The sequence below is a fragment of the Triticum urartu genome, chromosome 2A (genome assembly GCF_056163025.1).
Source record: "Triticum urartu cultivar PI428250 chromosome 2A, HENAU_Tu73, whole genome shotgun sequence".
Taxonomy (NCBI): Eukaryota; Viridiplantae; Streptophyta; class Magnoliopsida; order Poales; family Poaceae; genus Triticum; species Triticum urartu.
The window spans coordinates 64,949,018-64,974,185 of NC_141874.1; the positions used below are offsets into that span (position 1 = coordinate 64,949,018).

The 25,168-nt window shown below is 47.4% G+C and overlaps 1 protein-coding gene and 1 pseudogene across 1 annotated transcript; one reads left to right on the forward strand and one right to left on the reverse strand.

The window, feature by feature from the left end:
- Window positions 1–11,327: 11,327 nt before the first annotated feature.
- Window positions 11,328–14,343, forward strand: LOC147983782 (uncharacterized; annotated as a pseudogene).
- Window positions 14,344–23,845: 9,502 nt separating this feature from the next.
- On the reverse strand, window positions 23,846–24,949 carry LOC125535617 (FAD/NAD(P)-binding oxidoreductase). Its single transcript, XM_048698678.2, has one exon. It carries the CDS (start codon window positions 24,866–24,868, stop codon window positions 23,996–23,998), a length of 873 nt encoding a protein of 290 aa, XP_048554635.2. The 5' UTR covers window positions 24,869–24,949; the 3' UTR covers window positions 23,846–23,995.
- Window positions 24,950–25,168: the final 219 nt, after the last annotated feature.

Below are 25,168 nucleotides of genomic sequence, written 5' to 3' on the forward strand. Positions count from 1 at the left end.
AATCTTATTGAATAATATGTTGACAAATGAAAATAATTGGGCACCTCCTGAGCCAGCTCCTGCCCCAATTAACGATCCTATTCCTAAACCAACTCCGAAGAAGAGAGGTATTCTATTTCTCAGTCCCGATGATATGCAAGAGGCAAAGAAATCTATGAAAGAAAAAGGTATTAAAGCTGAAGATGTTAAGAATTTACCTCCTATTGAAGAAATACATGGTCTTAATTTACCGCCTGTTGAAGAAACATATGATCTTAATCCTTTATTTATTGAAGAACCTCCAGACCTCGATAACCCGACACAGGTAGTAAAGGTAAATTCTCTCTATAGATATGATAAAACTGAAATCCCTCCTGCTAAAATTGCTAGTCAATGCTTGGATGAATTTGATAATTTTATGATCAAGCAAGAAGACTTCAATGCTTATTTTGGTAGACAATTAAAACAAGATGCTGATATGATTAAATACTTGGGTGATTATATGGCTAATATTAGAGGTGAACTTAAACTTGTTATCAAACATGCTTCTATGATTACCACTCAAGTAGAACAAGTACTTAAAGCTCAAAAGGAATTGCTCAATGAGATGAATAGTAAGAAAAATAATTATGATGTTAAAGTGGCTACTAGAACTGGTGGAATGACTCAGGAACCTTTGTATCCTAAAGGCCACCCTAAGAGAATTGAGCAAGATTCTCAAAGAAATAAAATTGATGCACCTAGTTCTTCTAAAAAGAAGAAAAAGAAAAACGATAGAACTGTGCAAAGTTCTAGTGAACCTATTGCTGAACCACCTGATAATCCAAATGATATATCTATGTCTGATGCTGAAACACAATCTGGCAATGAACATGAACCTAATGAAAATGTTAATGATGATGTTCATAAAGATGCTCAACCTAGTAATGATAATGATGTAGAAATTGAACCTGATGTTGATCTTGATAACCCACAATCAAAGAATCAACGTTATGATAAGAAAGACTTTGTTGCTAGGAAACACGATAAAGAAAGATAACCTTGGATTCAGAAACCCATGCCTTTTCCTCCCAAACCATCCAAGAAAAAGGATGATGAGGATTTTGAGCGCTTTGCTGAAATGATTAGACCTATCTTTTTACATATGCGATTAACTGATATACTCAAAACCAATCCTTATGCTAAGTACATGAAAGATATTATTACAAATAAAAGAAAGATACCGGAAGCTGAAATTTCCACCATGCTTGCTAATTATACTTTTAAGGGTGGAATGCCAAAGAAACTTGGAGATCCAGGAGTACCTACTATACCATGCTCCATTAAAAGAAACTATGTTAAAACTGCTTTATGTGATCTTGGAGCTGGTGTTAGTGTAATGCCTCTCTCTTTATATCGTAGACTTGATTTGAATAAGTTGACACCTACTGAAATATCTTTGCAAATGGTTGATAAATCAACTGCTATACCTGTCGGTATTTGTGAGGATGTACATGTTGTGGTTGCAAACGTTACTATTTTAACGGACTTTGTTATTCTTGATATTCCCGAGGACGATAGTATGTCTATTATTCTTGGAAGACCTTTTCTTAATACTGCAGGGGCTGTTATTGATTGCAACAAAGGCAATGTCACTTTTCATGTTAATGGTAATGAGCATACGGTACACTTTCCGAGGAAACAACCTCAAGTTCATAGTATCAATTCTATCAAAAAAATTCCATCAATTATATTTGGAGGTTTTTAATTTCCTCTTCCTACTCTCAAGAAGAAATATGATGTACTTATTATTGGGGATGTGCATATCCCCGTTGAGGTAACCTAGTGTTATTCGAAATTTCTCCGGTTTCATGTTAATCGGAATGAGTTTGTTAACAAGACTTGATCAACCTTGTTAGTGGATTCCTTTTGGTGAGCATGAGATGGATGAAACTAGAAGCACAACCTTCTGTACCCCACTTTTACTTTCTGTTATTTAGTTGAAATAAATTAAAAATAAATAATTTTCTGTCTGTTATCTGATTATCCGTGCAATATAAAAATACCTCGAAAATAAAAGTTCTCCAAATGCCCTGAAAATTAAATATAATTTTTATAGAATATTTGAGGATTTATGGAACAAAGAACACACCAGGGGGGCCAACCACCTTGCCACAAGGGTGGAGGGCGCGCCCCCTGCCTCGTGGGCCCACGGTGGCCCTCCTCCACTTATTCTTTCAGCCACACACTTCATCTTCATCCCCCAAACACAAAAAAAACAACTCAAAACCGAGTCCAAGCTCGTTTTGCTGCCATTTTCGATCTCCTTGCTCAAAGCACCTCTCACAAAACTGCTTGGGGAGATTGTTCCTTGGTATGTGACTCCTCCATTGGTCCAATTAGTTTTTGTTCTAGTGCTTTATTCATTGCAAATTTTTGCTGCTTAGGTGACCCTGTTCTTGAGCTTGCATGTCAAATTTATATGGTCAAAAGTAGTTTTGATGCATGATATAGGCTCTAGGCACTTGTAGGAGTAGTTGCTATCAATATTATTGAGTTTGGTTTACTTTTATTTTGAAGTTACTAAAAAAATCAGAATTTTTCAGAGCAAGAAATATGTTTTGGAAAATGTTCCAAGGTGGTTCTTCAAAGAAGCAAGGACCCAGGCTTGCAATGTGTGATGCTAACGAAGAGCCACCAAGAGATGCTCCAATGCGTCCTTGTGAATGGCCTTTTGAAAATTTTATGGATCGAGCGGGAATTAAAGAAGAATTTACCGCATATTTGTGTAATGCCGATCTTGAGGACTTTGAGGCAGACAAATGTCCCCAGTATCATGAGCTCACAAGCTCTTTTGTGAGGAGGTTTGAGTATTCATCTTCGCGTAATTCTCTTTCAGTCATGTTTGATCTTTATGACAAATCTTATACCATGGACTTAGAGGATTTCACTTTTGCTTGCAAACTTCCACAATGGGGTAGTGTTAGGGATCCCCCTAAATCTGAATTTAGAAACTTTCTTGCTAGTATAACTGTAGGGGAATCCAGAGATATAACGCAAGCTACCATAGGGAGCATTCACTTTCCTGCTATACATTATTTTGCTCTCTTCATAGGTAGGTGCATAAATGCTAAGGATGAAGCATGTCACATGTGTGTCCCTGACCTTAGCATTCTCAGGAGTGCTGTGTCAGGAGACCAATCTTATCATATGGGAGCTATTGTAGCTCGTAGGTTGCATCATAATAGATATAATGGAGATTTCTTTGGAGGAATTTATGCAACCCGCTTAGGTAAATTTCTTGAGATAGACGTTCATGAAGGAGACATGGAGTTGGCTCCTGCTTATTTAGATTTTGATTCTATGGTTTCTCACCATTTTGTCGAGAGGAACGAATCGCCTCTCCAGTATCGACTAATCTTTGACAAACGTCATTCTGTCCATATTACTCTCCCTGCTCCTGCTTTCTTTGATTATCAGGAAAGAGGAGGATATACTATTACCAGAGAGGAGGCAGATGAGTACGAGAGGAGAGCGGAGGCCGCTCGTTGCCACACTGCAGCTCAGGAGGCGATAGCCGCTGCATCATAGTACGACCCCAACAACTATTATTATGGATATCAGCCAGGCAAGTCGTGGCCATAGACCAACTTAGGCCAAAAGCCTAAGCTTGAGGGAGTACGTATTTCTCACTGACATTACATTTATGTTCACACACACTCATTGCCAGATGTCGGTGCTCATACTTTTTCATTGTATCATCCATGCTAGTTTATTTTCTTTTATGTTTTCTTCTTGTGTGTTTGATAAACCTTAAGAAAAACCAAAAAAATTAGTTGTAGCTTCTAGTTAATTTACTTTCCATGCTTGTAGTAGTAATTAAAAAGAAAACCCAAAAATATTTCCCGTTCTTCTTTTGCTTGTTGGGAGCTTTCCCGTGTAAATAGTTTTATTTCTTTTCTTTTCTTTGGGGGTCAGTAGGAGAAGACCATGATTAAATTGTTGAAGTGGCTCTTATATGCATTATTGTTTATCTGAAAAAAGAGCCCATATTGCATTGTCTTCTCCTGTTTATTGAATGCTCGCAGATTCCAGCTTAGTCCAATGCACGTGCACTCTTATTATTATTCATATCGTTCGGTCGTCCAAGTGAAAGGCAATTATGATGATATATGATGGACTGACTGAGATGAGAAAAGCTGGTATGAACTCGACCTCTTTTGTTTTTGTAAATATGATGAGTTCATCGTTCTTGATTCAGCTTGTTATGAATAAAAATGTTTGCAATGACAATTAGATATCATAGTTGCTTGTGCCATGCTTGATTAGCTATGAGTTATAATGATTTACCTTGCATGCCAACATGCTATTAAAATGGTTATGATGTGGTATGATATGGTGGTATCCTCCTCTGAATGATTTAAGTGACTTGACTTGGCACATGTTCACGCATGTAGTTGAAACAAATCAACATAGCCTTCACGATATTTATGTTCGTGGTGGATTATATCCTACTCATGATTGCATCCAATGTTCATTAATTTTAATGCATGTACATGGCTGTTGTCGCTCTCTAGTTGGTCGCTTCCCAGTTTTTTGCTAGCCTTCACCTGTACTAAGCGGGAATACTGCTTGTGCATCAAAACTCCTTAAACCCCAAGGTTATTCCACATGAGTCCACTATACCTTCCTATATGCAGTATCTACCTGCCGCTCCAAGTAAATTTGTATGTGCCAAACTCTAAACCTTCAAATAATCATCCTGTTTTGTGTGCTCGAATAGCTCATGTATCAACTAGGGTTGTCTGTATCTTCCATGTTAGGCAGGTTATTCTCAAGAGGAATGGACTCCGCTCCTCACTCATGAGATAAAGGGCTGGTCACCGGGATGCCCAGTCCCATGCTTTATGCAAACTAAATCAAAATAATTGCAAAAAAACTCCCCCTGGGACCTGATGTATGTTGGAGGCACTCGTTGTTTCGAGCAAGCCATGGATTGATGTTTGTTGGTGGAGGGGAGTATAAACTTTACCATTCTGTATGGGAACCGCCTATAATGTGTGTAGCATGGAAGATATCGCCATCTCTTGGTTTTTATGTTGACAATGAAAGTATACCGCTCAAAATGTTATTCACCTCTATTTTAAAACCGAGCTCTGGCACCTCCACAAATCCCTGCTTCCCTCTGCGAAGGGCCTAGCTATTAACTTTTATGTTGAGTCATCACCCTCTTATTAAAAAGCACTAGCTGGAGAGCGCAACTGTCATTTGCATTCATTGGTGTTAGTTTACATTGGGTGTGACTATGATTGGATCTCTTTTACCATGAATTACAATGTCTAGTCAGTCCTTGATCTTTAAAGGTGCTCTGCATTTATATTTTGCGGTCTCAGAAAGGGCTAGCGAGATACCATCTTGTTATATCATATTATGATTGTTTTGAGAAAGTGTTGTCATCCGAGATTTATTATTATGGCTTGCTAGTTGATTATGTTATTGATATGAGTAATCATGAGACCTGAGAATTATTGCAAATGTGGTTAGTTATAATCTTTGTTGAAAACTTGAATGCTAGCTTGGCATATTTACAACAACAAGAGCAAAGAGAGTTTGTAAAAGTTTTTCTTTATTTCTTTCAGTTTGTCAACTGAATTGCTTGAGGACAAGCAAGGGTTTAAGCTTGGGGAGTTGATACGTCTCCGTCGTATCTACTTTTCCAAACACTTTTGCCCTTGTTTTGGATTCTAACTTGTATGATTTGAATGGAACTAACCCGGACTGACGCTGTTTTCAGCAGAGTTGCCATGATGTTGTTTTATGTGCAGAAAACAAAAGTTCTCAGAATGACCTGAAACTCCACGGGATATCTTACAATAAATAATAAAAAATCCTCGCCAAAGATGAAGACTAGGGGGCCCACACCCTTCTCACGAGGGTGGGGGGTGCCCCCCCTAGGGCGCGCCCCCCTACCTCGTGGGCCCCCTGGAGACCCCCCGACTCCAACTCCAACTCTATATAATTGCTTTCGGGGAGAAAAAAAATAGGAGAGAAGAAATCATCGCGTTTTATGATACGGAGCCGCCGCCAAGCCCTAAAACCTCTCGGGAGGGCTGATCTAGAGTCCGTTCGGGGCTCCGGAGAGGGGGATTCGTCGCCGTCGTCATCATCAACCATCCTCCATCACCAATTTCATGATGCTCACCGTCGTGCGTGAGTAATTCCATCGTAGGCTTGCTGGACGGTGATGGGTTGGATGAGATTCACAATGTAACCGAGTTAGTTTTGTTAGGGTTTGATCCCTAGTATCCACTATGTTCTGAGATTGATGTTGCTATGACTTTGCTATGCTTAATGCTTGTCACTAGGGCCCGAGTGCCATGATTTCAGATCTGAACCTATTATGTTTTCATCAATATATGAGAGTTCTAGATCCTATCTTGCAAGTCTATAGTCACCTATTATGTGTTATGATCCGTTAACCCCGAAGTGACAATAATCGGGATACTTACCGGTGATGACCGTAGTTTGAGGAGTTCATGTATTCACTATGTGCTAATGCTTTGTTCCGGTTCTCTATTAAAAGGAGGCCTTAATATCCCTTAGTTTCCATTAGGACCCCACTGCCACGGGAGGGTAGGACAAAAGATGCCATGCAAGTTCTTTTCCATAAGCACGTATGACTATATTTGGAATACATGCCTACATTACATTGACGAATGGAGCTAGTTCTGTGTCACCCTATGTTATGACTGTTACATGATGAACCGCATCCGGCGCAATTATCCATCATTGATCCGATGCCTACGAGTTTTCCATATATTGGTTTACGCTTATTTACTTTCCCGTTTCTATTGTTACAATCACTACAAAACACCAAAAACATTACTTTGCTTTCATTACTCTTTTGTTACCGTTACCATCACTATCATATTACTTTGCTACTAAACACTTTGCTGCAGATACTAAGTTTCCAGGTGTGGTTGAATTGACAACTCAGCTGTTAATACTTGAGAATATTCTTTGGCTCCCCTTGTGTCGAATCAATAAATTTGGGTTGAATACTCTACCCTCGAAAGCTGTTGTGATCCCCTATACTTGTGGGTTATCAAACCCTAATGTCACCTAGATACTCCAATGTCACCTCAAGTATCCGTGGGTATGATTATACGATATGCATCACACACTCTCAGATTCATCTATTCAACCAACACATAGAACCTCAAAGAGTGCCCCAAGGTTCCTACCGGAGAATCACGATGAAAACGTGTGCCAACCCCTATGCATAGGTTCATGGGCGGAACCCGCAAGTTGATCACCAAAACATACATCAAGTGAATCACGTGGTATCCCATTGTCACCACAGATACGCACGGCAAGACATACATCAAGTGTTCTCAAATCTTTAAAGACTCAATCCGATAAGATAACTTCAAAGGGGAAACTCAATCCATTACAAGAGAGTAGAGGGGGAGAAAACATCATAGGATCCAATTATAATAGCAAAGCTCGCGATACATCAAGATCGTATCACCTCAAGAACACAAGAGAGAGAGAGAGAGATCAAACACATAACTACTGGTACATACCCTCAGCCCCGAGGGAGAACTACTCCCTCCTCGTCATGGAGAGCACCGGGATGATGAAGATGGCCACCGGAGAGGGATTCCCCCTCCGGCAGGGTGCCGGAACGGGTCTAGATTGGTTTTCGGTGGCTACGGAGGCTTCTGGCGGCGGAACTCCCAATCTATTGTGTTCCTCGATAGTTTTAGGGTACGTGGGTATATATGGGTGAAAGAGATACGTCAGGGAAGCTACGAGGGGCCCACGAGGGTGGAGGGCGCGCCCTAGGGGGGTGGGCGCGCCCCCTTCCTCGTGGCTCCCTTGTTCCTTTCCTGACGTGCACTCCAAGTTTTTCCGGTAGCTTTCCTTCCAAAAATAACTTCTCTAGTTGGTTTCATTCTGTTTCGACTCCGTTTGATATTCCTTTTCTTCGAAACACTGAAATAGGCAAAAAAACAGCAATTCTGGGCTGGGCCTCCGGTTAATAGTTTAGTCCCAAAAATAATATAAAAGTGGATAATGAAGCCCACTATTGTCCAAAACAGTAGATAATATAGCATGGAGCAATCAAAAATTATAGATAGATTGGAGACATATCAGTCCACAAGCAAGGGGCAGTGGTCTGATACTACCGATCCCAGCGCTGCGAGCAAGGCCGCAGGGTGTAGGTCATCCCAACAATTTGTCGTGAATACATGGTCGATTTTCTCCATCGTAGGTCGTTGTCTTTCGTTTGACCAAGTGTACTTGCGGCCATTCAGGTATAGCTCCTTAACCTCAAGGTTGTTGGTTTTCACCCTGAAACGAGCCAGCATCCTACGGTTCACCGCATCATTGTTCTTATCCTGAGGATTAACCAGCAAGTTGAAGTCCCCCACAATAGCCCACGGGCATGCGTGCAAGTCACGAATGTCCACAAGTTCCTACATGAATTCGATCTTAGCTTCATGCGCTTGCGGGCCATACACTCCTATCATCCACCAATGGCCCCCACTCTTTGGCTTGACCAGGGTCGAGAGCGTGTTCGTTGTGCGATGCGGGTTCGAGAGCATCACTGCCGTCTCATCCCATGCGATTAGGATTCCTCCACGAGTTCCCACCGCCGGCAGATAATAAAAGTTTTCGAATCTATTGCCAAGGCAATGCCTAACGATTCCACTGACATAGTTCCGATCTTTGTTTCTTGGAAGCAAACGATGGCCGGGGTTGCGGCTTGCACCACCTGGAAGATAGCATTACGACGCGCCGGCGAGTTCAATCCGTGCACATTCCACACTAGAAGCTTGTGTTGGGGAACGTAGTAATTTCAAAAAATTTCCTACGCACACGCAAGATCATGTGATGCATAGCAACGAGAGGGGAGAGTGTGATCTACATACCTAGTAGATCGACAACGGAAGCGTTTGGTTGATGTAGTCGTACGTCTTCACGGCCCGACCGATCAAGCACCGAAACTACGGCACCTCCGAGTTTCAGCACACGTTCAGCTCGATGACGATCCCCGGACTCCAATCCAGCAAAGTGTCGGGGAAGAGTTTCATCAGCACGACAGCGTGGTGACGATCTTGATGCACTACTGCAGCAGGGCTTCGCCTAAACTCCGCTACAATATTATCGAGGACTATGGTGGAAGGGGGCACCGCACACGACTAAGGAAAAGATCACGTGGATCAACTTGTGTTCATGGGGTGCCCCTTGCCTCTGTATATAAAGGATGGAGGAGGAGGAGGCCGGCCAAGGCTAGGTGCGGCCAGGATGTGGAGTCCTACTAGGACTCCAAGTCCTAGTAGGAGTCCACCAAGAGGGGAGGAAGGGAGAAGGAAGTGGAGGAGAAGGAGAGGTGGCCGGCCCCCTTTTCCCTAGTCCAATTCGGACTAGAGGGGAGGGGGGGCGCAGCAGCCCCTTGGCCCTTTCTCCTCTTCCCACTAAAGCCCATCAAGGCCCATTGCTTCTCCCGTAACTACCCGGTACTCCGAAAAATACCCGAATCACTCGGAACCTTTCCGATGTCCGAATATAGTCGTCCAATATATCAATCTTTACGTCTCGACCATTTCGAGACTCCTCGTCATGTCCCCGATCTCATCCAGGACTCCGAACTCCTTCGGTACATCAAAACTCATAAACTCATAATATAACTGTCATTGAAACCTTAAGCGTGCGGACCCTACGGGTTCGAGAACAATGTAGACATGACCGAGACACGTCTCCGGTCAATAACCAATAGCGGGACCTGGATGCCCATATTGGCTCCTACATATTCTACGAAGATCTTTATCGGTCAGACCGCATAACAACATACGTCGTTCCCTTTGTCATCGGTATGTTACTTGCCCGAGATTCGATCGTCGGTATTCCAATACCTAGTTCAATCTCGTTGCCGGCAAGTCTCTTTACTCGTTCTGTAATACATCATCCCGCAACTAACTCATTTAGTTGCAATGCTTGCAAGGCTTAAGTGATGTGCATTACCGAGAGGGCCCAGAGATACCTCTCCGACAATCGGAGTGACAAAACCTAATCTCGAAATACGCCAACCCAACATGTACCTTTGGAGACACCTGTAGTACTCCTTTATAATCACCCAGTTACGTTGTGACGTTTGGTAGTACCCAAAGTGTTCCTCCGGTAAACGGGAGTTGCATAATCTCATAGTTATAGGAACATGTATAAGTCATGAAGAAAGCAATAGCAACATACTAAACGATCGGGTGCTAAGCTAATGGAATGGGTCATGTCAATCAGATCATTCTCTTAATGATGTGATCCCGTTAATCAAATAACAACTCATTGTTCATGGTTAGGAAACATAACCATCTTTGATTAACGAGCTAGTCAAGTAGAGGCATACTAGTGACACTTTGTTTGTCTATGTATTCACACATGTATTATGTTTCCGGTTAATACAATTCTAGCATGAATAATAAACATTTATCATGATTATAAGGAAATAAATAATAACTTTATTATTGCCTCTAGGGCATATTTCCTTCAGCTTGTAGGGCTGCGTATCCATGGAAATAACCCACCGTCCGCCATCCACCTGTAGATCCTCCTCTTGCAGTGGGAGGGCCGACGTTTCCCAGCCAAAAAGGGCTAGAATCGCTGCAATGTGACTGTCACTCAACGACTTGGAGAAAAGGCCGGCGTACATCTGTAGAGCCCCATCCGAGATAACCTATGCCTCGTTGGCCAAACACAGCCTGCATATCAGAAGGCATTGCTGCTTGGAACCAGCCATACGACAACCAGGTCCCTTCGCCAGACGCAGGCTTCTTCTTGAGCTGGACACCGGTTGTTGTTTCCTCCTTGGTCTCCTAGTGGTGGTCGTCTTCATACGCTCAGAGGGTCTGGCCAGCACAGGGTTTGGTGTCCTCGGCATTGCCGAGCAAAAATGCTCCACCGCTTCCTGGATAGGAGCCTACACCGTTTCCTGCATTGGCGTCCGCTCATCATCTCCCGCATGCAGCTGGTTGGAGGAACCAGACGTGGCCGATAACGTGACGCAGAACATATTCCCATCCTCTCTGCATGCCTGGCCATGCATTTCCGGTAGCTACACGCCGCGTGTCCCACTTTGGCTTTCCAACGCACTCGAATATTCCAGCCCATCAAATCTGTCCCCACTAGTATTGAAATCCCCAAAAGTGATCTCCTGCCGCGGCAGGCAGGTGGGGTCCTCCTCTGGGTCGCCCGGCAGCAGCAGATCCCAGGAGCCAATTGGGATGGTGCAGCTTGTGCCATCGCGCCCACGTTCACTCAGCGCCGTGGGGTGGGATGGCTGGCCAACCACAAAAGCCAGCCCAGACATGGCCCACCTTATCCTGCCATTGGGCTGGTTAACCGAGGCAGGCAACAGCTCGGGGTACGTCCCAGCCAGTTCGAGCTGGCGCGAGATGGTTCTGGAGCCACAAAACGACGCAGGCGGTTCTGGCCTGCCCCGGCCCTCCATCGCACTTTGCCGCGTCTCACACTGCCCCGGTTGAAACTGTGAATAATTCTCCCCTGAGCTGAGCCCTCTCCCTCCCCCCCTCCCTTGTCGGCTGCCACTCTGGCGCCGGCGCCCAGCCCTCCGGCCAGTGGTCGCTCCGGCCCCGGCGTCCAGCCCTCCCGCCGGTGGCTACTCCGGCTCCGGCATCCACTTCCTCGTTCTCCGCCTGTCGCGCGTCCCTGGCTTCGCCGGGATCTCGCAGTCCGCCCTCCGTCTTGTCCGCCCTCCAGCGCGAGAGGCCGGTGGTCTCTGGACTGGGTCTGTCGGGCTCTCCGGGCTCCACCGGCTCGTCCTCGGCCGGTGCGGCGCAGGCTGAGTTGATGGCGCCAGCCCGGGATGAGGCTGCACCGGCCCTCGCGGCGGACTGGCATCGGCCAGGCCCCACTCGTAAGGCTAGGTGGAGGCGTCGTCGGGCACTGCGGCGCCAGCAGGAGGCTGGCGGGCAGAGGAGCCGCCCGTCGTCCTCCTCCCCCTCGGAAAGGCGGCTGATTCCGCCGGATTTGTACAGCCTCTGCTTCCGGTGCTTTCAGGAGGGGCACCGCCGGTGTGACTGTACCAACGAGCCGCTCTGTATCCGCTGTGGGTTCTCTGGGCACGTCTCCTCCCAGTGCACGGTGCCGTGCAGCCCGATCTCGGCGGAAGCCCTGCGTCGTGTCGTCATCGACAAAGTGTCCAAGTCTCGCCGGACCTTGCCGTCATCGTCGCTGGCGCCGGCCATGGGGGGCAGGCCGATGGAGCCTAGGCAGGACGCGCCTCCGGCGCTGTCTTCGCTAGTTGCGCCCGCCCCCCCTCCCCATGATGTCCGCTGCCATGCCCCTGGCGCGTGCTGAGCTCTGCATAGTGTCGCGCTCAGCGGGGATGGCAGATCTGGAGCACAGGCTGCAGCTTGCCATGGTGGCGTACGTAGGCGGCGCCAGGCCGCCAGTCTCCTGCGTGGACGCGGCGATTGCCATCTTCGAGCAGCTTGAGATTCCTCGACACCGTTTATCCGTGCACAAGTTCCATCTTGAAGATTTTCTGGTTGTCTTCGCGTCCCATGACCTCCGCAACAGAGCATTGGGAGTCCCTTTCATTGAGCATCCAAGGTTCAAGCTTTTCACCAAGCCATGGCTGAGACAGGCACAAGCATAGTCCAAATTGATGAGAGTTCAGGTTGATCTCATGATTGAAGGAGTTCCATCGCATGCCTGGTCCAGAGAGACGGCGCCGGAGTTGTTGGGTTCGTCCTGTCTGATTGAGAGCCTGGCGCCCGAGACTACTAACAGAGAGGATATGTCGCTCTTCAAGCTCCGTGCATGGGGTGTGGATCCGGATGATATTCCGGCGTGTCGTCGTCTTTGGGTGCCGGAGCCCGACGAGACTTTGGTGAACCCGGTGGCGCGCGTTTCTTCGTTCCGTCAACTGCTGGAATATCCCACGCTCATCCATATTGGTCGGCTCCGGGATCATTCGCCGCCAGAGTTGTGGCGTCGATCGCCGAGTTCAAACGGAGGCAGTGGTCAGAGTGGGTTGCCGAAGAGTTCCAATGGATCCTTCCAGGGTGAATGGAGGGTGCTGCCCTAGACGAGGGGGGTCCGTGATGATCGCGGCGCTGGCCGGCACTCGCCGAGCCATGCCGGCGGTGGAGGGCGGTTCCGCTCCTACCGGCAGGCTCTAGAAGGCAGGGTGGGTCCCTCGACCTGGCGCATTCCGCCAATGGAGACTGGACCGGCGTCAGCAGTGGAGGTCACGGGGCTGGCCCGCCACAGTCCTCAGGGCGTGCGGGGCCCCCGTGTGGTTGCGATCCAAAGTGCCGTTGCACCGCGGTCTTGACAGGTGTTGGCAGCTGGCGAGCTGGTCACACCTACTCCACCCGACAAGGCTGTGGATGGGGCCAATCCCCAGGAGTTGGAGACCAACCAGATGCTAGTCACGCCAGTCTTGGCCGACAATTCTGCGGAGAAGGATAGCGTCCCAGAGAAAGATCTGGAGGTGATTGGGCAAGTTGATCCGCCCTTGGTTACGGCGCCAATGGTGGAACTGAGTGTAGGGACGCTGCAGCGTGGGGGCATGGAGGGGCCAATGGCTTCTGATCCACATGCTCAGGATTCGCCGCTGGCAATGATTGCCTCGGATCCGATGAGGCCAGAGGTGCCTAGTGGCTTGCATTCGGAGGGGACCACACAGGCTTCGATGCCACAGATAATCCCAGAGAGGGGTGCGGTGATTGCGGTGCCGCAGGGAATCTCGGAGGAGATGGGGCCAGCTGCTGGCCTGTCCCTGCCTGCGGGTTAGGCGCCGGTGGCTGAACTGCGAATCTTCCAGCCTCGGAGACGGTCCTGGGTGGGCCAGGGCTGCATGGCTCATCTGATGTGACTACGTCGCATGCTGGTTACGTGCGCACGTTGCCGGCGTCTGGGACTCCTGCTCCGCTTACAGCTGTGGATCCTTCAGTGGAGCTAGCGCGTCTTTCTTCCAAGGAAGCGCTGGCACTGGGCAACATCAAAACATTTTGTGCGGGACTATTGAATAAATTGGCGCCACCGCTCCTCAAAGAAATCGAAGTGGACAATGGAGTTAGACCAGGGCAAGACCCCTTCACACCACGGCGCAACACCCGCTCGCTCAGCTCCACTTCCAGGAGCTCCAAAGCTTCGGCCGCTGAGACGGTCCTTCTGAAAGCACTGGGTATAGTGCCGAACGAGCTGGCAATCACAGATGGAGCATTGTCGCACCTTCGTGAGATGTTCGACTCGCCACTTCAAGACAAGCACCTACGTACCATCGCTGCTATCTTTGGCAAAGCGCTGCCCATGGAGCTGGGTATGGAGAACCAGGTGGTCACTGCCAACTAGGCAGTTGTCCACCCCCGGAGTGTGTGACCTTTCCATGTCACGCGTGAAAATGGAGCTGGTGAGCTGGAATGTTCGTGGGTTGAACAGTTCGGCTAGGAGAAAAGCATTGAGAGAGTTCGTCGATGCCACTCGGCCTGGGATTTTTTGTGTCCAGGAGTCTAAATTGGATGGTGTAGATCAATTTACCATTCTGCAATGCTTTGGTCCATCATATGATGGTTTCTATTACTTGTCGGCCATGGGGACCCGTGGTGGTATCATTTTGGTGTGGGACTCATCGGTCGCTACCATCACTAACGGTGTGCGGGACTCTAATTTTATTACGGCTTACGTGACACCGAGGGAAGGTGCACCTTGGTGGATTTCGGTTGTCTATGGGCCACAAGAGGATCATGAGAAGATCCGATTCATGGATGAGCTATCTGCGAGGCGTTTGCTCTGTCCCGGACCTTGGTTAGCGATTGGAGACTTCAATCTCATTTTGAACGCGGCCGACAAGAGTAATGCCAACCTTGACAGGAGAATGATGGGCAAATTTAGACGGTTTGTGGATTCCAATGGTCTTAAGGAGCTCTTCTTGCATGGTCGTGCTTTCATGTGGAGCAATGAGAGGGATAACCCCACCCTCACTAAGATTGATAGAGCGTTTGTCTCGGTCAATTGGGAGCTCGACCATCCTGATGGTTTGCTGCAAGCTCTGTCCACGGCCATTTCAGACCATTGTCCGCTTCACCTTGGCTATGGAGGATCACTTACAGCCTCATAGAAGGTTTCGCTTTGAATCTTTTTGGATCAAACTTGACGGTTTTGACGAGGCAGTGGTAGAGGCTTGGACATGTGACCCCAGCATCTCGGACCCCTTCCTCAGATTGGACGTGCTTCTTCGTAAGACAGCTCATGACCTAACCGCTTGGGGACAAAGGAAGATTGGCAATGTAAAGCTTCAAATTGCAATGGCAAACTGGATCATTCTGCAGCTTGATCGGGCAATGGATCACCGTACCCTCTCGGCAGGAGAAAGATGGCTCCAGAACACCCTGAAGCTCACGTCCTTGGGTTTGGCTTCGCTCGAGCGCACGATTGCACGGCAACGTTCGCGAATCCGCTGGCTGAGCGAAGGAGATGCTAACACCAAACTGTTTCATCTGGTGGCTAATGGCAGAAAGTTGAGGAACTTCATACCGGCATTGCAGCTCGAGGACACAGTTATCACCGACCAAAACGGCAAGGAGGAGGCTTTCTATAATGCATACAAGGAGCTTTTGGGCACGTACCAGGCTAGAGAGCACACGATTGACCTCGACTTCCTGGGCATAACACCGTTGGATCTCCAGGAGCTGGATGCCATCTACACGAAGGAGGAGGTCTACTCGGTGATCAAAAGCATGCCGACCGAGAGAGCGCCAGGCCCGGATGGCTTCATCGGACTGTTCTTCCATAGGGCTTGGAGCATCATCAAAGATGATATCATGGCTGCAATTCACAAGCTCCAGCTTGGAAATGGAAGGGGATTTGGTAGATTAAATCGGGAGATTATTACCCTAATCCCTAAGAGACCAGATGCCCGCAGAATCCGTGACTTCAGACCGATCAGCCTACTACATAGCATACCGAAGATTAAGGCAAAGATGATGGCCTCGAGGCTATGTCTGCGGATGCATGAACTGGTCAGCATCAACCAATCGGCTTATATCAGAGGCAGGAACATACATGACAACTTCATGCTTGTCCGACAAGTTGCCAGGAGCTTGCATCGTAGAAAGGCTAAAGGAGTGTTGGTTAAGCTTGATATCTCCCATGCCTTTGACTCTCTATCCTGGTCGTCCTTGCTCGAGGTGCTAAGAGCCAAAGGGTTCTCTGAACATTGGTGTTCTCAGCTTGCCAGTCTCCTGCCTACGGCCAGCTCGCGAGTTCTAGTGAATGGATGCCCGGGTAAGAAATTCAGACATGTCAAAGGGCTGCGACAAGGGGACCCGGTTTCCCCACTGCTCTTCATCATTGCTATGGACGTCCTCACGGCTATGATTGTGGAAGCGCAAGAATGGGGAGCGATCAGCGCTATGCCAGGGTGCACGCCTTTCCAAAGGTTGTCGATCTATGCTGATGACGTTATTCTCTTCATCAGACCGACTATGGCTGATCTGTGCTTTACTAGCTCTGCACTACAAATGTTTGGCACTGCTTCCGGACTACACGTCAATTTCGCCAAGTCATCTGCCATCATGATACGCTCTGATGAGACAGACTCGGAGAGAGTGGCGGCTGCTTTGCCATGGAGCATGGATTCCTTCCCGTGTAAGTATCTCGGCATGCAGCTTTTTATCAAGCAGCTCACTCGCTCGGATTGGCAGCCGGTGGTTGATGATGTGCTTAACTTCCTGCCGGGTTGGCAGCGCGGATTGGTCACGAGATCGGGCAGACTGATTCTGGTTAACACGGTGATCAGAGCAAGACCCACACACCATATGTTGGTGGCTGATGCGCCAAAGTGGGCGCTGGAGCGCGCGGACAAGAGCTGTCGCGCGTTCTTCTGGGCAGGAACTGATCAAATCCATGGAGGCAAGTGTCTGGTCTCGTGGCAAAAGGTGTGCCAACCCAAACAGCTTGGTGGTCTGGGAGTTTTGGACTTGAACAAGCATGGTCTGGCCTTGAGACTTAGGTGGGAGTGGCTCACACGTACGGATGATTCGAGACCCTGGCAGGGTTTGCCGTTAGCTATGGATGCCAACGTTCAGATGGCTTTCAACAGTCTGGTGCATTGGAAACTGGGCAATGGAGAGAAAATCCTATTCTGGAAGGATCGGTGGGTGGATGGCTCGACTATGGGTGAGATTGCACCTCTCATACAACAGCGGGTCCGCACTCAAGTGGCCAATCGGCGCACGGTCAGAGAAGCCCTGCTCATGCATCGATGGGCCAATGACATTTCGGGCGAGCTCTCTGCGGATGGGCTCTTTCAACTTATAAAACTCTGGGATATTATGATCAATATGGTGCTTGACCCGATGGAAAGTGACTCCCCCGCTTGGAGATGGAACAGCGGCGGAGTTTACACCTCTAGATCGACTTATGCCATGTTGTGGCACGACAGTGTACGCTTTGCTCCGGCCGCGGCAATTTGGAAATGTTGGGCGCCTTTATCGTGCAAGCTGTTCATGTGGCTTGCCATGCAATACCGGCTTTGGACGGCGGTTCGACGGCTACGAGATGGTTTGCAAGACCAGACATCTGCTTGCTACATCTGCGACCAAGAGGAGGATACGGTTGATCATATCTTACTTCGCTGCGTCTTCGCGCGGCAAGTCTGGCATTGCTGCTTTCTACGAGCCAGGATCACGACCGACCTGGTCCCCACGTAGGATGACAAGATTGCAGATTGGTGGTTGCATGTGCGCAAGCAGATCCCGAAGGAGGCTCGGAAAGGATTCGACTCGGTTGTCATGCTCATCTGTTGGAGTCTTTGGAAGCATCGCAACGGGCTGGTGTTTGGTCCAACCAGAGAAGAGAAGTCTCTTCTATCGCAAGCTTTACTGGTCAGGTCTTTGATGATCTGCATACTTGGGCGTCGGCAGGAGCTCACGGAGTTACCGCGTTTTATGAGGAGAGTTTAGGTGTAGGAGTGGAGTTTCGAGGGCTTAGTTGTGACAACTTGTGAGTCACCTCGGCCTAGTGTAAGATCCATCTCTTGTACATATTTCTGCCTTCTACTCCCTCCGTTCGGAATTACTTGTCTCGGATATGAATGTATCTAGAACTAAAATATATCTAGATACAGTCATCTCTGCGACAAGTAATTCTAAACGGAGGGAGTATAAAGCTAAGGTACGCGATTGCGTACTCTTAAAAAACCACTGCCCCGGCCCTTCCATACTTTCCATGTGTCCGTCTCTCACACGACCGCCAGCGCTTTCCGCAAGGAGTCCACTTTCTCTTTCCATCTGGTCCACCCCCTTGTTTGACCGCACGTTCCCCGCTACTGGGGATTGCAACGCCGACGGATTGGCTTAGCTTTTAAATTTTATGTAGAAAACTTTGTGATCTTGAGAGGCAGCCTTTTGTAGACACCAGATACAAACGCTTTTCACCCGGTATTGATTCATCCATGAAACTTTTTATAAACACAACAATCAGATAATACTTCAAAACGTCTCAAAAGTACAGATATCATTGGCAAACCTAAGGTACTGCCGGGCAACTAACAAAAAGGGCAACTCTTAAATATGGTGACGGGCAAAACCTCTTGTCAAGATTTTCATAAACATAGGTACTACCGCTGACACTTGCCTGGTGAGAGATTATTGCGAAGCTTTCATGCTCACAGTTGTAGTAAACAAAGTAGTAGCACTTCCCAGTACAAAACTATACTGTGGGGACGTTTTATTTAACACGCTACATACGCAGGCGCTCATATAAACGCGTATATACCCATCCCTATAAACGCACCCACGCACACCCTACCCCAATAAGCACCTAGGAGAGATTGAGCCGGTATATCATCTTGAGATTTTACTAAGTCACCGTAGGTGCCTTGTAGTCGACAGGAACGTCTCCTCCCATTGAACGCGCATCGCCAGAAATCCTGAAATAAATTCAAAACAAATGCGAGCACCGGGACTTAAACCCTGATGTGCTGGGAATACCACTGTCCTCCTAATCATCCAACCATAGGTTGGTTTGCACGTTTCATGGACGTTGTTGATCCCGTTTTGCAAGATCCTCTCAAGTATTCCATACTACTACATTGACAACTCCTCTTCAAGTTGATTCTCAAAGGAAGACAACAAAGTCCAAGGTAAATACTAGTCATAGGCTCAAAGCAATTGCACTGTGTTTTAGAAACAAAGAAAAAAGCGACGCCTCAAGATAAAGTACTAAAAATATACTAGCAAAACGGCCCGTGCATTGCAACGGGAGAAAAAAAATAATATTCAATGGCCATGACCACATTTCGCTCCATTATCGAGATACACAATCACTCTCATTTTCGTGACATCATGAACAACTTTTGAAAATCATGAACATTTTTTTAAACTCGTGAAGATATCTGAAATCATGAACATTTTTACAGTTTTTTGAATATTTTCTAAAATCAGGAACATTTTTTAATTCATGAAAATTTAATACTATTTGTAAACATTTATTTAATTGTAAAATTCTTTAAAAACATTTTACTTGAATAGGCGAACATTTCTAGAATCGACGAACAATTTTTTTGGAAATTGGTGGAGTAATTTTTGAAATTCATGAACATTTTTTTGATTTAAAGAACATTTTTGAAATGCATGATAATTTTGGAATCAACAAACATTTTATGAATCAATAAACTATTTTGTAAGTCATGAACAGTTTTTGAATTTTTAGGATATTTTTTAATTCATAAATATTTTTGAATTGACGAATTTTTGTTAAATTTTTTTATTACACAAACTTCTAAAAAAAATCATGAACATTTTGTTTATTTTTTTAACATTTGTTTTGAATATTGCAAACATTTTTGGAAAACCGCGATCATTTTCTGAATCCACAAATATTTATGAAGTATTAAATATTTTATTTTAAAATTCTCATTTTTTTAATTTTCATAACTTTTTTTAAGTACAAATTATTTAAATTAGAAAAAACAAAGACGGAAAAGGAAAATGAAAAATAAAAAACGAAATTCAGTGTAGGTAAGCTACTTTCTAATGGTGCAAAAGCTTGGCCAAACACCAGCCTTAGAGCATCTCCACTCGCGCCCCCAACACGCCCCCGAGGGCGGGTTTTCTTGCGCCGGGGCCGAAAAACCCCCCAGTCACCCCCTCCCCCCCCCCCAAGGACACCAAATTTCGCCGGTTCGGCCCATTTTTTGGCCCGGCGATCCCAGGCCGAACCCAGCACACTAGGGGGCGCTTGGGGGCTCCGGCGAAGGGAAAATCCGCTCCTGGGCCACCACTGTGAGGCGAAAAAGTATTTCCCATGTCCAGATTCGCCCCCGCGCGCCCCCTTCCGTCGTCGTGCATATTCCAGCGCCACCGCCGCTAGAAAAGGTCATTTCCCCCGTCGGAAAAGAGAGGGTCGAACAGCAGCCTCCACCCCGCCCCTAGGCGAGCTTTCCGGCGCTCCGGCCACGCAGGCGGGGACACTGGCGGTTGCACGCCTACCTCGCCCGCCAGGCGTTCGGTGATTTTTCTGCCCGGCGATGGACTCGGACGACGAGGAGGCGTTCGCGGCGCTACTGGAGGAGGAAGCCGATGCCGACGCCCAGGACGAAGAGCACCTCATGGTTCTCGCCGCTCTGGCCGGCCTGTTCGCGAGCAATGCAAAGCCGTGGTGAGGTGGCTCGACGCCGGACCGAGTGAAGGCAAAGCAGAGGCATCGACTGGAAGGTTGTTGCTTACTCTACGTCGACTACTTCGCCGATGCTCCACTGCACGGCGAGAAAGTATTTCGGCTCGTTATCGAATGAGTCGAAAGCTCTTCCTCGGGATTGTGAATTCCATCCGAGAGTTCGACAGCTACTTCAAGTGCAAGAAAGATTGCATCGGTACACTTGGATTCACCTCACTCCATAAGTGCACTACAGCTATAAGAATGCTTGCATACCGAGCTCCCAGTGATATGCTGGAAAACTATGGACGCATGGCCGAGTCCACCACCATTGACTGTTTGTACAAGTTCTGCAGGACAGTGGTGGCAGTGTTTGGGCCACAATACTTGCGATCACCCAATGTCGAAGACACTACTCGGATCCTAGCACATAATGCAGCAAGAGGATTCCCTAAGATGCTTGGAAGCATAGACTGCATGCATTGAGCATGGAAAAACTGTCTGTTTGCTTGACAGGGGATGTACAAAGGCGCCAAAGGAGCTTGCAGTGTGGTACTTGAGGCAATGGCCACACAGGACATCTGAATTTGGCACTCCTTCTTTGGCATGCGAGGAACTCACAATGACATCATCATACTGCAGTGCTCGAATGTCTTTGTCGAGCTTGTTGAAGGTCATGCTCCTCCGATGAACTTCGAGGTCAATGGGCGCCACTACAACAGGGGCTACTACCTAGCAGATGGCATCTATCCGAGATGGTCCACATTTGTGAAGACTATCTCAAACCTTGTGCCAGGAGGCAAGAACTCCTACTTTGCCAAGTGTCTGGAGGCTTGCAGGAAGGATGTTGAGCGGGCATTTGGTGTGCTCCAATCTCGATTTGTTGTTGTCCGGTACCCCGCCCTAACCTGTTCGAAAGATTAATGTGGGAAGTCATGACTTGCTGTGTCATCTTGCACAACATGATGATTGAGAGCGAGCAGGAAGAGCAGGGTCCTCTTACCCAAGTTGATCACCAACTACCGATAACCTGGACTACCTTCCTCAATATGCGTCAGGAGATCCGAGACCCACAGGTGCATCAACAACTGCAGCACGATCTGGTGGAGCACCTATGGACGCTCAAAGGCAACACCTAGCTCGACGTGTGATGAAATATGTGTTTTTATTTGTTGAACTATTTGATTTGTATTGATTTGTTGAACTATTTGATTTGTATTGATTTCTGTGATGAACTATGTGATAACAATTAGCTTTTTGTTGAATTTGTGCCGAAGCACGCCGAAATTGGGCCAATTTGCGCCAAAAGTGGGCCAAAAACGGCGGCTGGGGGGTCGACTGAAAACCCGAGCCCCCCACGCCGATTCTTCCGCCAGTTGGCCCCCACAAGCCCCTAGGGGGCCGAATGGCTAGACATGCTCTTACAATCTAATCTTCAATTATCTGAAGCCATCAAACAAGGTCGTCTCTATTGTCAGACACTGAACTTAACCATTCTCTACACTCCACTGAAAGAACATTAGCTACACAATATGCAGGATACCAATTAAGACAACCATATTTAGGAGAAACGAAAGCACATTAGCTACACATCATGGACTTTATCCATGTTCAGTTTTTTTTTTGGGACAAGCTTTTTTGGGAGTTTATCCAAGTTTTTGTTCTTGTATAATACTCCCTTCGTCCGAAAAAGCTTGTCCCAAGTTTGTCTTTTAAATGGATGTATCTAGCACTAACTTGGTGCTAGATACATCCGTTTGAGGGACAAACTTTTGCGGACAGAGGGAGTATTTTATAAGAACAAAAACTACTTGCATCCATAAAGTAGGTGTCATTTTGGTTTTACTTTGATCACACCAGCTTGTAAAAGGCAAACACTTGTATGTCAAATTCAGACATGATTACATATTTGTTCTGACTGATATGATATGGAGGCGATTCTTGAGATTTACCTCATTACACAATCACCTTCCAACGGTCAGTAAATCCTTGTTTTTCCCAGTTTCTTCTGCATTTGGCGTCACTGTTGCTTCAGAAAGTTCGAACTTGAACAGATTGCCATGGCATTTCCTTCTGTGTTTGCTCTAATATGGGAATCTTCAGGTAAAGCCATGATACCAGCAGAACCACTATCTGAGATATTTGCGACATTAACTTGGTTAGTGAACGAACCCATGTCATTTTAAGCAACACTGGCAACCTGGAGACTAATTAAATAAATATTATAACAGCATGTTCATAAGCTGTACATGCCTTGCCATATGCCCAATTCTTCCTAATGCAGCTGTACTTATTTAAAAAAATAAATTGCAGTACAAAGAGAAGCAATATTGGAACACTAACAAACATGAAGTCCATGGTCAGAAATCACATGGAGCCTATGAGACATAAATGTCTCCTGTTTATTTAAGCAAAACAATATGTACAATAATAAATTATACAAGATGGATAAACGTATTTTCAGGTGACATACATATGCATCATGGAAAAGCTACCGATTTATTTATGGCTTGTTAGGGAAAAAATACGTTTGATGAAAAACAAACTGATATAATCAGAGTAACAAACACCATCTATGGAATAAACTACGACGCAATGAAATAAAAAACGATGCGGGCTATGAAATTACGCAGCCCCCCTGGAAGGTTAGATCTTATAATCTCCTAGGGGGAGAACACAGCCGAATTGGAGCAAAAGCACTCTGATATCATGTATATCTATCATCCATTGTGTTGAAAATAGTTATGATGCTGCACATGCCTAGCCATGCTAAATTCTTCCTAATGGAGCTATACCAACTTACCAAAATAAACTGCAGTACAAAGAGAAGCAAGCAATATTGGAACACTAACAAACAGCAAGTCCATGGTCAGAAATCACATGGAGCTAAACTATGAGACATAAATGTGTGTCTCATAGGTATGCAAGAAAAATAATACATACAAACAAACTATGCAAGATCGATGAAAATATTTTCAGGTAACATACAGATGCAGCAGGGAAAAGCTAGCAAGTTATTTATGCTTTGTCAAGGGAGAAAATATGTTCTATGTAAAAGAAACTGGTATTACCAGAGTAACAAAAACCATCTACAGAAACTAAGAGGCAATGTAGGAAAAACAATGCGAGCTATAAAACTAAGCAGCCCCTTGAAGGTCAGATCTTATCATCTCCCAGAGGTGGCACACAGCGGAAATGGAGCAAAACAAACTCTGATGACATGTATATCTACTCGTATCTTGTGTTGAGAAGTATCGATGAATCAAATTACAGAAATTCTAATACAAGCAGGAAGGCGGTACGGCTCAACCAAAGAAGCATGAGTTACATTCAGGAGATCTGTGCTCTAGAAGTTCTTCAAGATTTTATCCTGTGATACGCCATCTGCTGTAAGGGCCGAGGTGACCTCCTCGATCATTTGGCTTTGCCCGCATAGCACAGCCCCAGTGGAAGCAGGATTGGCAATGTTCTTGGCTTCCAAGAACGCACGCTGAACATAACCCCTTTCACCTTTCCAGCCATCATCTGGCCGTGACAGGACCGGCACTATCTGGAGCCCAGATGACTCCCACTCTGCAAATCTCTCCTGATACGCCATTGTTTCCAGATTCCTGGCGCCATAGTAGAGCCTCACGTCAGCTCTCTGCTTGGCCGCGAAGCCGAACTCGATGAGCGAGCGGATCGGGCTGATCCCGGTCCCGGTGGCGAAGAGGAGCAGCGTCTCCGCGGCGTCCGCCGGGGTCACCCTCTCGACCGGGAACCCCTTCCCCATGATTGCGCCGAGCTCCACCACGTCCCCGTCGCGGAGGCCGCAGAGCTTCTCCGCGGTGGCGCCGGGCACGGCCTTGACGAGGAACTCGAAAGCGCCTCCCCCCGGCGGCGACGCGATGGCCATGAAGGCCGGCTTGAGGTCGTCCTCCCCGGGGACGCGGACCAGGAGGTACTGCCCCGGCGCGGTGAAGGAGGACGCGAGGTCGGCGGCGTCGGAGAGGTCTACGCGCAGGTGGAAGAGCGAGCCGTCGGCGCTGGCCGCGCCGATGGAGGCGACGGGGGCCGCGTTCCAGACCGCCGCGTCCTGCTTGACCGCGGCGGCCGCCAGGGAGGGCAGGCGGCGCCGGAGGAAGGGGAGCGAGCGCAGCATTTTGGGGCTGGCGAAGGCATGCCGGGAGGAGGGGAGGGGGGCGAGGGGCGTGGCGGAGATGGTGGCGGCCGTGGCCATGGCGGAGGGTCGGGGCTCCGAAGGCGCCGATAAAGTAGGAGACCGTGGGGATCGGGTGGCGATTAGGAGAGGAGAGGAGACCGTGGCTCTTGGGATGAAGGTGGGGGTCGGGCTTGGGTGGGCCCGGTGCTGTCAGGTTAGGTGCGCGCGGCCCATGATCAATAAAATCCCACTATCCCATTTGCCAGGGGAGAGCCGGCGTGTCCAACATGTAGCGGCTCAGAGCATCTCCAGCCGTTGGCCTCACAGGGGCCTCTAAAATCGCCTCCTGGGGTGAGCCAACGCAAAAACTCGGTCTGA

Coding starts and splice junctions, on each gene's coding strand:
- LOC125535617 (XM_048698678.2), bottom strand. CDS start 24,868: ATGGCCACGGCCGCCACCATCTCCGCCACGCCCCTCGCCCCCCTCCCC.